The 14501-nt window shown below is 50.9% G+C and overlaps 1 protein-coding gene across 1 annotated transcript; it reads right to left on the bottom strand.

The window, feature by feature from the left end:
- Nucleotides 1-1469: 1469 nt before the first annotated feature.
- Nucleotides 1470-14462, bottom strand: LOC149443640 (F-box/LRR-repeat protein 6-like). The gene is made up of 5 exons (XM_089655467.1): nt 14433-14462; nt 13522-13638; nt 4882-4986; nt 4457-4570; nt 1470-1550 (listed from the first exon to the last, which is right to left on the bottom strand). Exons 1-5 carry the CDS (start codon nt 14460-14462, stop codon nt 1470-1472), a joined length of 447 nt encoding a protein of 148 aa, XP_089511593.1.
- Between the last annotated feature and the right edge of the window lie 39 nt (nt 14463-14501).

The following is a 14501-nucleotide window of genomic DNA, read 5'->3' as shown; positions in this document are numbered from 1 at the left end:
CTCCACATCTGACAAAGACAAGCAAAGATTAGACCCAGACAACCCAACCAAAGGCTGACAGAAGATTACAGTAGATGGAAATATGGAAGGGGGTAGGAGAAAGAGGGGAAATGGAGGGGAGAGGAGGGAAGGAGGGAGGGAGGAGGAAGGAGGGAGAGGAAGGAAGGAGGGAGGGAGAGGAAGGAAAAAGGGAGGGAGAGGAAAGAAGGGAGAGGAAGGAAGGAAGAAGTGAGATGAAGGAGGGAGGGAGAGGAAGAAAGGAGGGAGAGGAAGAAGGGAGGGAGAGGAAGAGGGGCACACCTTCATGCAGATGGCTTTCCAAAGGGGTTAGTTGGCCTCCGGCTTCGAGTGGGAGTTCGGCTCTGAAGGCCTATGAGGACTTTCTGTGGATGTAGATGAAGGCGACACTCACACCAGGAATGCGGGGGTTGTGCTCTGGAGATGCTCAGATACTGACCAGTACATGGGAGCTCCGAGAAGCACTGTGGTGAGATGTAGTAGCATCCATTCAGGTCTAGAACTCACAGCTTCCAAGAATTTTTCAGCAGCCTTAGAAGGACGTCATCTGTGACTGGGGGGGAGGGGCAACCAGTTCCTGCAGCTGAGGAAACCCAGGGGCACCGGTGTGGTTCTGAGGTTTGCCAGCCAATGGACGCCTACCAGTCTCAGCACCTACAATGGAGGAGGTCTTCCACCTCCTGCAGTTTTTGGGTCAGATGAGCCAGGCACCTCTCAATGTCTCCTCTGCCGTGGTAGACGCGGTCCAGTCCTCGGGGAATGTTGCAGCAGAAGGACAGGTCGAGGTGGGTGAGGGCGTGGCAGTGGAGGAGGACATCTCTGCAGAGAAAAGGAGGGTCAGTTACTCTGCGGGGGGGACAGGCGATCACAACAAATATCTATATTGCGGATTGGTTACCTGACAGCGTGGGGCGTGACTCTGGTTTCTGAGATGTTTAGGAATCGCAGTTTTGTCATTGCCAAGTGTGTCATTGTCTGCACCACTTCCTTTGTAGAGATTAATCAAGGCCTCCGCCAAATCCTCCTCTGTGTATCGTTGACCCTTCAAGTCCAGTTCCTGCAGGCTTAGCCGCCATTTACAGGTCAGCAGATGTGACCCAGAAACGATCGATGGGGGCACTCCAGTGAAGAAGTACGCCCCCAGGTAGAGCTGCTCCACATCTGACAAAGACAAGAAAAGATTAGACCCAGACAACCCAACCAAAGGCTGACAGAAGATTACAGTAGATGGAAATATGGAAGGGGGTAGGAGAAAGAGGGGAAATGGAGGGAAGGGGAAGGAAGGAGGGAGGGAGAGGAAGGAAGGGGGAGGGAGGGAGAGGGAGGAAAAAGGGAGGGAGTGGAAAGAAGGGAGAGGAAGGAAGGAAGGAGGGAGAGGAAGGAAGGAAGGAGGGAGGGAGAGGAAGAAAGGAGGGAGGGAGAGGAAGGAGGGAGGAAGAGGGGGCACACCTTCATGCAGATGGCTTTCCAAAGGGGTTAGTTGGCCTCCGGCTTCGAGTGGGAGTTCGGCTCTGAAGGCCTATGAGGACTTTCTGTGGATGTAGATGAAGGTGACACTCACACCAGGAATGCGGGGGTTGTGCTCTGGAGTTTCTCAGATACTGACCAGTACATGGGAGCTCCGACAAGCACTGTGGTGAGATGTAGTAGCATCCATTCAGGTCTAGAACTCGCAGCTTCCTAGAATTTTTCAGCAGCCTCAGAAGGACGTCATCTGTGACTGGGGGGGGGAGGGGGCATCCAGTTCCTGCAGCTGAGGAAACCCAGTGGCACCGGTGGGGTTCTGAGGTTCGAGGTTTGCCAGCCATGGGACACCTACCAGTCTCAGCACCTACAATGGGAACAGAGGAACGTGAGAAGCAAGCTCGTCATAGGACCATCCCAACAGCATGAACTGTGAAGAGGACCGGTCACCTACCCAGACATCTGAACACATTGCATATGATAGAGTTGATACGTCAGTGTAACGGCATCTTTGTTCCCTGACCACATGAAAGAGTGGCAGATTCTGGGATCCCAGAGCAGCAGTGTCTATCTTATAGAACCATCAGAAAATCTTTTCATGTACTTGAATTTAAAGTCAGTAAAAAACATTGCTGGCTGGCAGGCTTCTGCTTCAGAAAAGACTCTGTATGCAAAGATTCTTCCCTTCCCTGCCTCTTCCTTCTACCCAGGTCTCCCTCCAGACTCCCCTTGTGGTTGTGTTATCTCATTTATTTCCTCCTCATTTCCTGCCAACATCACTTCCTGTTTCACTAGCCTTTACGAACCAGTTCAACAAGTTCATTTGCACTTATATAAACGGGTGTCCAACTTCTAAATTCTAGATGGTAGAAAAAAAATACAGCGGGTAAAATACGTATTGAACACGTCACAATTTTTCTCGGTAAATATATTTCTAAAGGTGCTATTGAAATTTTCACCACATTGATAAAACCCCGTGCAATCCATACATACAAAGAAACCGAAACAGAAAAGCTCAGAAATTAAATTATGTGTAATAAAATGGAATGATACAGGGAAAAAGTATTGAACACATGAAGAAAGGGAGGTGAAAAAAAAGGCATGGAAAGCCAAGACACCAGCTGAAATCTATCAGTAATTAGAAAGCAATCCTGCCCCTTGTCAGTGCAAAGTAATATCAGTGGGTTCAGTCTCAACTGATGGGCTTATAGAAAAGCTGTCACACAAGAAACATCTCATGTTGGGTAAAAACAAAGAGCTCTTTCAAGACCTTTGCAACCTTATTGTTGCAAAACTTACTGATGGCATTGGTTACAGAAGGATTTCTAAACTTCTGAATGAGTCCAGGGAGCACTGTTGGGGCCATAATCTGGAAATGGAAAGAACATCATTTCACCTTAAACGGACTATGACCAGGTCCTCCTCGCAAGATTCCTGACAGAGGAGTGAAAAGAATTAACAGGAGAGTTGTCCAAGAGCCAAGGACTACTTGTGGAGAGTTTCAGAAAGACCTGGAATTGGCAGGTACAATAACGCACTCAGTCACCATGGCCTGTACGCACGTCACCACGCAAGACTCCATTGCTGAAGAAAAAGCATGTTGAAGCTCGTTTAAAGTTTGCTGCACAACATTTAGACCAGCCTGTGAAATACTGGGAGAATATAGTCTGGTCAGATTAGGTCAAAATGGAACTCTTTGGATGCCATAGTACACATCATGTTTGGAGGTTACATGGCACTGCACATCACCCCAAAAACACCATCCCAACTGTGAAGCGTGGTGGTGGGAACATCTTGGTGGTGGGAAAATCATGGTGTGGGGCTGTTTTTCAGCATACGGTACTGGCAAACTTCATGTCATTGAAGGGAGGATGAACGGAAAAATGGATCAAGACATTCTGGATAAAAATCTGCAGCCATCTACCAGGATGATAAAGATGAAACGAGGGCGGATATTTCAAGACAATGATCCCCAACACAAAGGCAAGAACATTCTCCATTGGTTTCATAGAAAGAAAATAAAGCTGCTAGAATGGCCCAGCCAATCACCTGACTGGAATCCAATAGAAGATGTATGGAAAGAACTAAAGATTCATAGAAGAGGCCTACAGAACCTTAAAAATTTGAAGAGTGTGTGGAAGAATGGGCCAATATCCCACCTGAACGACGCATGTGACTCGTTCCTCCATACAGGAGGCGGCTTAAGGCCGTCATTACCAACAAAGGATTTGGTACCAAGTATTAAATACATTTCAGTTAGCGTGTTCAATACTTTTTCCCTGCGTCATTCCATTTTATTACACATCAATTTCTGAACATATTTGTTTTGGTTTCCTTGTATATATGAATCGCACGGGTTGTCACCGGTATGTGGTGAAAATTTCACCTTTAGAAGTATATTTACCGATAAAAATGGTGACGTGTTCAATACTTATTTTACCCGCTGTATATTATTCCATATATACACGCCATATATAAAAGAAATGAATGAAATGGCCATGACAACACACTTTCCTTAGTCTGCCAGTCTTTTTATAGTTTTGGATACTCCAGTTTAGCCAAATGCCTGGAATCTGCCAGTGTAGGATGGAATTCCCCGTTGGCTGCACCTACTAAGATCAGTTCCACTGAAAGAAGTCAATATTTCTGGCCCAACGACAACTCTTCATCAGAATTCAGGTAGAAGGCGTATCTAGACTTGTGCAATGTGTGGTCACTGATAGCAAACACTTCCTGTTTATTATGGACGGTGAAGGCAATTATGACCTCATGAATAAAGTGATTGGGAAATTCTGTTGATTCTCTGGGCAAGATACCAACTCCATTTCTATACTTTCTTTCGGAAGGGACAATATCCCATTTGGTGGAAAGTAATGGACCATTGAGTGGTTCTGTGGTTTTACAGACATGCAAAGGACACAACTCTGATAATACTCCAGCCCATATAAAGAGGACCTGTATTATACTCACTCACCTCCAGCTTGGGGCAGGAAGCCTGTAATTCTTCAATGGGGAGCAGAAAGTCCAGGATGACCGAATCCAAGGGAACATTCACATCCAAAAGCCTCAGTTCTGGGCACCAACCACTCTGTAATCACAATACAGAGACTAAGAGAAATGTAGGAGGGAAGACAAAGGGAAGGAGGAGGATAGAACCGGGGAGGGATATATAGTGGAGGTGAGATAAGGGAAGGAGGGGGGGATAGAACTGGGGAGGGATATATAATGGAGGTGAGATAAGGGAGGGAGAGGGAGAGAGGGATAGAACTGGGGAGGGATATATAATGGAGGTGAGATAAGGGAAGGGGGGGATAGAACTGGGGAGGGATATATAATGGAGGTGAGATAAGGGAAGGGGGGCTATAGAACTGGGGAGGGATATATGGCCAGAGGACACACCGCTATTCCATACATTTCCTCCATATCAAGGCTGTATGACAGCAGCAGTCGCCTGTGACGAGTCCCGTACATCTCCAGGAATCTATACACGGCTTCATCCTTAACCTATGGAGACAACACACCCATCACTACAAGAAAATCAGAAGGTAAGGGAAGAGGCAGCCCAGGTGACTGCAGTCAAAGTCAAGCAGTTCCCCATAGCCTGAGACTTAAAAGTGTAATTAAACCCAGGACCCCGCATTCCCTATATCCGCTCTCCCCGGACCCCACATTCACTATATCCGCTCTCCCCGGACCCCGCATTCACTATATCCGCTCTCCCCGGACCCCACATTCACTATATCCGCTCTCCCCGGACCCCGCATTCCCTATATCCGCTCTCCCCGGACCCCACATTCCCGATATCCGCTCTCCCCGGACCCCGCATTCACTATATCCGGTCTCCCTGGACCCCGCATTCCCTATATCCGCTCTCCCCGGACCCCGCATTCACTGTATCCGCTCTCCCTGGACCCCGCATTCACTATATCCGCTCTTCCCGGACCCCGCATTCCCTATATCCGCTCTCCCCGGACCACGCATTCCCTATATCTGCTCTCCCCGGACCCCGCATTCACTATATCCGCTCTCCCCGGACCCCACATTCCCTATATCCGCTCTCCCCGGACCCCGCATTCACTATATCCGCTCTCCCCGGACCCCGCATTCACTATATCCGCTCTCCCCGGACCCCGCAATCACTATATCCGCTCTCCCCGGACCCCGCATTCACTATATCCGCTCTCCCAGGACCCCACATTCCCTTTATCCGCTCTCCCCGGACCCCGCATTCACTATATCTGCTCTCCCCGGACCCCGCATTCCCTATATCCGCTGTTCACGGACCCCACATTCACTATATCCGCTCTCCACGGACCCCGCATTCAGTATATCCGCTCTCCCCGGACCCCACATTCACTATATCCGCTCTCCCCGGACCCCACATCTGTGAGATAGGGAAACAGCTCTCATTGTTTGAACACTGTGTGCAGTAAATTATGGTGTGGAGTAAATTGATGTTTTGACTGATATTCTGCGGTTTAGCCATAAGATGTCACTGTTTTTTTCTAACATAGGCTCAGACTGCATAGATATTTCTATATTCATGAAGAGGTGGAGTTTTCACACAGAGTTGGGGTTTTTAGTGAAGAGGAAGAGGAGACTGCAGCCATATTTTGGACGATGCTGAATGCAGAAGCCATGTTTTGGACGATGCTGAATGCAGGGGCCGTGTGAGCTGAGAATCCAATGACATCCAGGTGTGAAAGCGTCCCTCACTAACCAGATATTGCTGCCAGGAAGGCTGATGAGAGCAGAGGAACTAAGCAACATTTGTTCTGTTCAGAGTCACCAGCGGATGCAAAGCAGACCCAGGTCGGTAAGATCGTGCACGCACCTCATTTCAGTGTTGGCGCCCAGAGACTGAGTCCAGGCCGATAGTTAGTTAGGGTTTCTGTTTGTGTCAGGCCACAAGTGTTACTGATCATTGGAAGGACTCCACAACTTAAAGTGACATTTCACATTGGAGAGCTGATAAAATCCTACAAACTCAAGCCAGACTGGCGTTTTGCTCAGAAGGAATACTCAGGCACGTGCTACAGGACCAGTTATGGGGGGGGGAATACTGTATATTTGTGTAAGATTGTAAGCTGTTGTGCTGCACCGCAGGCTAGCCCATACCGTACCCCCATACACTGATTCCTGCTCCTTTAGCGTAATAACAGGTAAGGTGTGGCAGCTTAGTTGTGCCCCCCCAGTAGGTAAATTACTACACTTTCTATCTTCATCCATCAGGAGGCGCCGTGCTGTGCAGCACAAGGGTCTCAGCCTTTGGGCTGGGTGTATGTAAATATATTGTATGTTCCCAGCATTTGTGGTTGTGTTTATTTGCCACATCTAAGTAAAATTCTGTTGTGACAAAAGCTGGTGTTGGGGTTGCTTTCCTCGTTCGTGACTTCACTGTATCCTGGGGAGCCCACCCCGGTACACGGCTTACAACTTGGCGTAGTCGGCAGGATACAGCGACTGTTATGGATGGGAATGCGGCGGGAGATCTTCCTCCGGCGCCAATGGCACCGGTCCAAGACCCAGCTCATGGTGCGCCGCTGCAAGACCAAGTTGTTCCAACACCGCTGATACAGCTTGTCCCCGCCCTGCCCGTACCAGTAGGATACATTCCCGTGGGGGCGCTGTTGAGTCACCTGCCAAAATTTGACAGTAAAAATATGAGGTTGCAGGACTGGACTGAAAGAGTGCAAAGTGCGGTTAGAATGTGTAACCTGACGTCCGAGCTGCGGGGAGAGGTTGCATTGGGGGCTCTAGAGGGTGACGTCGGACGGACAGTAATGGTAAGGCCTGAATCTGAGAGAGACACCCTAGAGAAAACATTCTCCCTGCTGGAGAGAGCCCAAAGGGGGCGTGCTAAAGTAGTTCAGCTGCGGAGTCACTTCTTCAACCGACCACAGCGAGAGGGCGAGACCCTGATGCAGTACTCCAATGCCCTACAGGAGACGCTAAATGAAATACAGCGGCGAGATCCAGAGGCCATGGGAGTTTACCGGGAAGTGGACCGGCTACTATGAGACCAGTTCATAGTGGGGCTCTCCAACAAGTTCTTACAGGACAAATTGCAAGAGATGACCCGGACGGGCCCAACATGACATTCTACAGCATCTACTTAGCCGCCGTGGAAAGAGAGGAAGAGTGCATACCTGTGGCGGTAAGAATAGTGAGTAGTACCCATGCTACAAGAGGTCAGTCTGCATCTGAAGACTCAGAATCCTTAAAGGATGTGGTCCAGGCTGTGTGGACAGAATTAAGAGAACTTCGGCTGGAAGTGTCCCAGATGAAGGCAGAATCTCCTCGGTCTCCAGAAATGACCTCAGCACCTCGCGCCACTCCACCCAGGATAGCTCAGCTGCAGGGGCACGTCAAAAGGGGATCCCTCTGTTGGGCTTGTCGACAGTATGGCCACATGGCCAGAGAGTGCCCAGAACAGATGAAGTCTGAGCCGACGTTAAACTTCCAACCGCCGCAGCAGCTGGGCGTCCTGCGGCGGTACACCAGAAGCTAAGCATGAGGGACACTACCTGTATGCCAGCAGCCCTGTTATGGAAGCCGAGTTGGAAGGCAAGAAGGTACGCTGCCTAGTTGATACAGGGTCGGAGTGCGCCCTTATGCCTCTGGAGTTCTTCGAAAGACACTTTGGATATATGATGGAGCCGGAAGACAGGAGCGTCATCAAGCTGACGGCTGCCAATAACAGAGAGATGGACGTTGGAGGAATAGTCTGGATGCGGGTCCGGCTGTGTGGGCAAGACGTCGGCAAGGAGGGGGTCGTGCTGGTTATGATTTGTCCCGGAGAGGGATGGACGTGAGGGTGCCGCGGAGGACCCCGGTGAAGATCCCGCCTCGACATGAGCGAATATTGATGCTTCCGGTTGGGGCTGGACGACGACTGAATGGACTGGAGGTCCTGATCGAGCCAGCTTACCAAGAAGAAACGCAGACTCATCCACTGGTAGCCTGGGCCCTCGCTGTTGTGAAGGATGTGTGCCTGTACGCTGCCTCAACGTTGAAGACCGTGAGTTAACCGTCCCTGGGAATACCTTGGACAGGAGCCCACTGTTCAGTACTCTTACTCAGCCTGCAGGGCTGATTGGGAGAGGGTCCAGGATAGCTGCCCGTACTTGTGGAAAGTGAAAGAATGGGTCCGGACCAAGATCTGGCCTCGGTCAGAAGAGAGGGCTCGTCTGACTCCCGAGGGCCAAAAGTTGTTGAGGCAGTGGGATAAGCTAACTGTTACCCAGGGCCTCCTGTGTCGGACCACATACTTGCAGTCAGAGTTGCAGTACCGGTGACAGATTGTTATCCCCATGTCATTGGGACCGGAGGCTGCCCGGGAGGCCTATGAGAGGGGTGCCCATTTTGGGAGCGATAAAATGTTCAAGTGGCTCCAACGGCTTGTGTACTGTCCAGATTTGGCAGACATGGTGGCCGTGGCATGTCTTAAGTGTCGGCCCTGCAGGCTGAGTAAGAGTACTGAACAGCGGGCTCCTGTCCAGGCCATCCGGACATTAGCACCCCTAGAGCTCCTTATGATCGATTATGTACAGATTGGGTACTCTACCTCGGGACACTCGTACTGTCTAGTCATGACAGATCATTTCACAAAGTATGCAGTGGCTGTACCCACCAGAGACCAGACGGCAGAGTAGGCCGCTGAAGTGGTCTGCAAACACTTTATACAGGTGTTCGGGTGTCCACAGAGGATACATTCGGACCAGGGGGCATGTTTTCAGGGTACTCTAATGAATGAGTTGTACCAACTATATAGGATCGAACGTTCCCGCACCACCCCGTATCACCCCCAGGGAAACAGGGCGTGCGAGCGGTTCAACCGCACCTTGCTCCAGATGCTGCGGACTCTGGAGGATCGCCAAAAAGCTTGGTGGCCCGAATACCTACCTGAACGGATGTGGGCCTATAATAACAGGGTACACTGTACCACCCGATACTCCCCACATATGCTCATGTTTGGGAGGGCCGGAAGGGAGATTGAAGATCTCCACATGCCCGATCCGATGGAGCCACCACCAAGAAATACTACCGCATGGGTGCAAGAGCACCGCCGCCGGCTGAGAGCGATCCACAAGGTTGTGGGGGAGCGCCTTAGACAAATGGTATACCCCAATCCAAGACCAGTGCAGAAGGAGGGGTATGCCCCGGGTGATCGAGTGATAGTGAAAGCCAAGCGACCGTCTGGATGGGTGGTGGGAGGCGGTCCCATACACGGTGAATAGGAGGGTAGACCCTGCCATCCCGCTCTATGAGGTAGAGCCAATAGGGACTGGGGGGCCCTCACGAAACTTGCACCGTAACATATTAAGGCGTTGTAATTTTGATGAACCAGTGTGCGTGGAGGGGATGGCTCCTCCTGCTCAGAGTACAGAGGAAATCCCCTTAGAGGAGGGGGAGGAATGGTGGGTTGTCCCTGCCCCGGTACCCACAGAGGCTCCAACCATAGCAAGTTTGCCACCAAGGGAAAGTGTTGAATGGTCGGCAGCTCCTCTCCCATTAAATGTGCCTGACGTCCCCAGTGCTTCTGAGCCTGTCACTCTACGAAGGTCAACAAGGCCCAATGCTGGTGTGCCCCCACAGCGTTATGCCCAGAATGAGTTTGTATGGGGAGGGTTGCCGAGGACGACATCCTCTAGTGGGGTGGCATGTGAGATGGGGAAACAGCTCTCATTGTTTGAACACTGTGTGCAGTAAATTATGGTGTGGAGTAAATTGAGGTTTTGACTGACATTCTGCGGTTTAGCCACAAGATGTCACTGTTTTTTCTAACAGCCTCAGACTGCATAGAGATTTCTATATTCATGAAGAGGTGGGGTTTTCACAGAGAGTTGGGGTTTTTAGTGAACAGGAAGAGGAGACTGCAGCCATGTTTTGGACGATGCTGAATGCAGGGGCCGTGTGAGCTGAGAATCCAATGACATCCAGGTGTAAAAGCGTCCCTCACTAACTAGATATTGCTGCCAGGAAGGCAGATAAAAGCAGAGGAACTAAACAACATTTGTTCTGTTCAGAGTCACCAGCGGATGCAAAGCAGACCCGGGTCGGTAAGATCGTGCACGCACCTCATTTCAGTGTTGGCGCCTTGAGACTGAGTCCAGGCCGATAGTTAGTTAGGGTTTCTGTTTGTGTCAGGCCACAAGTGTTGTTACTGATCATTGGAAGGACTCCACAACTTAAAGTGACATTTCACATTGGAGAGCTGATAAAATCCTACAAACTCACCCCAGACTGGTGTTTTGCTCAGAAGGAATACTCAGGCACGTGCTACAGGACCAGTTATGGGGGGGAATACTGTAGAGTTGTGTAAGATTGTAAGCTGTTGTGCTGCACCGCAGGCTAGCCCATACCTTACCCCCATACACTGATTCCTGCTCTGTAGGGTAATAACAGGTAAGGTGTGGCAGCTTAGTTGTGCCCCCCAGTAGGTAAATTACTTCACTTTCTACCTTCATCCATCAGGAGGCGCTGTGCTGTGCAGCACAAGGGTCTCAGCCTTTGGGCTGGGTGTATGTAAATATATTGTATGTTCCCAGCATTTGTGGTTGTGTTTATTTGCCACATCTAAGTAAAATTCTGTTGTGGCAAAAGCTGGTGTTGGGGTTGTTTCCTCGTTCGTGACTTCACTGTATCCTGGGGAGCCCCCCCCGGTACACGGCTTACACATCCACTATATCTCCCCGGACCCCGCATTCACTATATCCACTCTCCCCGGACCCCGCATTCACTATATCCACTCTCCCCGGACCCCGCATTCACTGTATCCTCTCCCCAGACCCCGCATTCACTATATCCACTCTCCCCATACCCCGCTTTCACTGTATCCTCTCCCCAGACCCCGCATTCACTATATCCGCTCTCCCCAGACCCCGCATTCACTATATCCGCTCTCCCCGGACCCTGCATTCACTGTATCCTCTCCCCAGACCCCGCATTCACTATATCCGCTCTCCCCGGACCCCGCATTCACTGTATCCTCTCCCCGGACCCCGCATTCACTATATTTGCTCTCCCCGGACCCCGCATTCACTGTATCCGCTCTCCCCGGACCCCGCATTCACTGTATCCGCTCTCCCCGGACCCCGCATTCACTATATCCGCTCTCCCCGGACCCCGCATTCACTACATCCGCTCTCCCCAGACCCCGCATTCACTACATCCCCTCTCCCCGGACCCCGCATTCACTATATCCGCTCTCCCCGGACCCCGCATTCACTGTGTCCGCTCTCCCCGGACCCCGCATTCACTATATCCTCTCTCCCCGGACCCCGCATTCACTGTATCCGCTCTCCCCGGACCCCGCATTCACTGTATCCGCTCTCCCCGGACCCCGCATTCACTGTATCTGCTCTCCCCGGACCCCGCAGAGCACTGGTTAAAGCTTGTAGGAGGAGTTTTCATTCTCCCCTGATTGCTCTATGAGACTGCATAACCCCTGACCATCTGCCTGGACAGTGCTGATTGGCCCTGTGCTGATCACATGAACTCTTTCAAGCAAAAGTAAAAAATTCTAGCAATACACACTAAACTGAGCAGGTGCAGCTTGCCCCAAGGCTCTGTTCTATCAGCAGATGAATTGTGGATTGTGGAATAAGGTGAGGATCAGAGAAGCCAGGATCAAACATCCTTCTTTAAACCATGCAGAGTATTAACCCCTTAGGTTCCACAGAGTATAACAAGCATGCTTTCCTGCATCTACAGACGGATTGGACTGTTGTGGGTTCAATAACACTTTAAATGGACAAAACATGGAACAGTCCCCCATACCATGATAGCATGATCCCAACGCACACGGTCCTGCATCCGAGTTTAGCTGTATGCACAAATGCTGCAGTGACCATCGGCTGGACCTGAAAAGACTCAAGTGGGAGGAACATCACCAGCACACCAAGGATCTCCAACTAAGGGTCCAACTAAGGGTCCAACTAAGGGTCCAAAGTTTTAATCAGCAATCATATAGTTACAGCAAGGGCGACGGTTTGGATTCTCGCAGGACCCCTTCATCAGGTATGTGATGAAGCCTGGCGAAGGGAGTCATGTGATGAAGCCTGATGAAGGGGCCATGTGATGAAGCCTGGCGAAGGGTCATGTGATGAAGCCTGGCGAAGGGGGTCATGTGATGAAGCCTGATGAAAGGGGCTTGTGATGAAGCCTGGCGAAGGGGGTCATGCGATGAAGCCTGGCGAAGGGGGTCATGTGATGAAGCCTGATGAAAGGGGCCATGTGATGAAGCCTGATGAAAGGGGCATGTGATGAAGCCTGATGAAAGGGGCTTGTGATGAAGCCTGGCGAAGGGGGTCATGTGATGAAGCCTGGCGAAGGGGGTCATGTGATGAAGCCTGATGAAAGGGGCCATGTGAAGAAGCCTGATGAAAGGGGCATGTGATGAAGCCTGGCGAAGGGGGTCATGTGATGAAGCCTGGCGAAGGGGATCATGTGATGAAGCCTGACGAAGGGGTCATGTGATGAAGCCTGACGAAGGGGGTCATGTGATGAAACCTGGCGAAAGGGGTCATGTGATGAAGCCTGGCAAAGGGGGTCAAGCGCTGAAGCCTGACGAAGGGGTCATGCGATGAAGCCTGATGAAGGGGGTCATGTGATGAAGCCTGACGAAGAGGGTCATGTGATGAAGCCTGATGAAGGGGGTCATGTGATGAAGCCTGATGAAGGGGTCATGTGATGAAGCCTGATGAAGAGGGTCATGCGATGAAGCCTGATGAAGGGGTCATGTTTTGAAGCCTGATGAAGGGGTCATGTGATGAAGCCTGATGAAGGGGTCATGTGATGAAGCCTGATGAAGGGGTCATGCGATGAAGCCTGATAAAGGGGTCATGTTTTGAAGCCTGATGAAGGGGTCGTGCGAGACTCCGAAACGTTGAACTTGCTGTAACTATATGATTGCTGATTAAAGCTTTGGACCCTTAATAGGAGATCCTTGGTGTGCTGGTGAAGTTCTTCCCACTTGAGTCCCCCATACCAAGCGCTGCTGATTTTGCGGAGTGTGTAGAGCCATGCACCATGTACCTTGGAGTCTTGCAGGTTGAGGTTCTGCAACTGGGGACAGCAACGTCCTATAGACTGCAGGTCATCCTCAGTCACCCGATTACAACGTGACAGCAGAGGGCAGGACTGCGACAAATTCTAAAAGAAACCCCAAAAAAACAGAAAAGACCGTGAGAAGAGGGATAAAGGACAAAGATGTCAGAACAGACATTTGGAAGCCAAGTGGCTTCAGGAGACATTCAGAAAACCACCCTGGCATCCAGGGACAGATGGGGACCTCTATGGCATCTGGGATCAAGTGGCTTCGGGGGATAAGAAGGAGGCCCTGCGGCTTTAGGGTGAAGGTCAGGAGAAACCTGGATTTTGAGAAAAGAAAGCTCCAATGTCTTGCATGGACAGACAGGGAGTTCCAATGTCTTGCATGGACAGACAGGGAGTTCCGATGTCTTGCATGGACAGACAGGGAGTTCCAATGTCTTGCATGGACAGACAGGGAGTTCCAATGTCTTGCATGGACAGACAGGGAGTTCCAATGTCTTGCAGGGACAGACAGGGAGTTCCAATGTCTTGCAGGGACAGACAGGGAGTTCCGATGGCATCCAGGTTCAAGGACCCTGTGGCATCTAGGGAAAGACAGGCACCCAGGAAACCATGGCACCCAGGGGAAGGTGGAAGGCACCCATGGAATGTGGGGATAGGTAGGAAGTCATTATGGCACCCAGGTACAGGTGCAAGGGCCCCATGTCATTTGGGAAGAGGTAGGAGAAACCCGGGGCACCCGTGGAGACCTGCAAGAAGTCCCTATGGCATTCAGGGACAGGTGTGAGGGTCCTGTGGCATCTGGGGAGAGGCAGGAGGCACCCATTGCACCGAGGGATAGGTGGGAGGCACTCCTCAACCCCTGGGGACAGAGTGTAAACGAATGCACTTACCTGCACAACAAAGGAAACAAATTCTTCCATCGATGAAGGGAAAAGTCAGAGACCTGAGGAAGCCTAGAA

This window comes from Staurois parvus, unplaced genomic scaffold (genome assembly GCF_062004578.1).
Source record: "Staurois parvus isolate SC_StPar_1 unplaced genomic scaffold, SC_StPar_1.0 ptg000841l, whole genome shotgun sequence".
Lineage (NCBI taxonomy): Eukaryota > Metazoa > Chordata > Amphibia > Anura > Ranidae > Staurois > Staurois parvus.
This window is presented reverse-complemented; position numbering and strand designations above follow the sequence as displayed.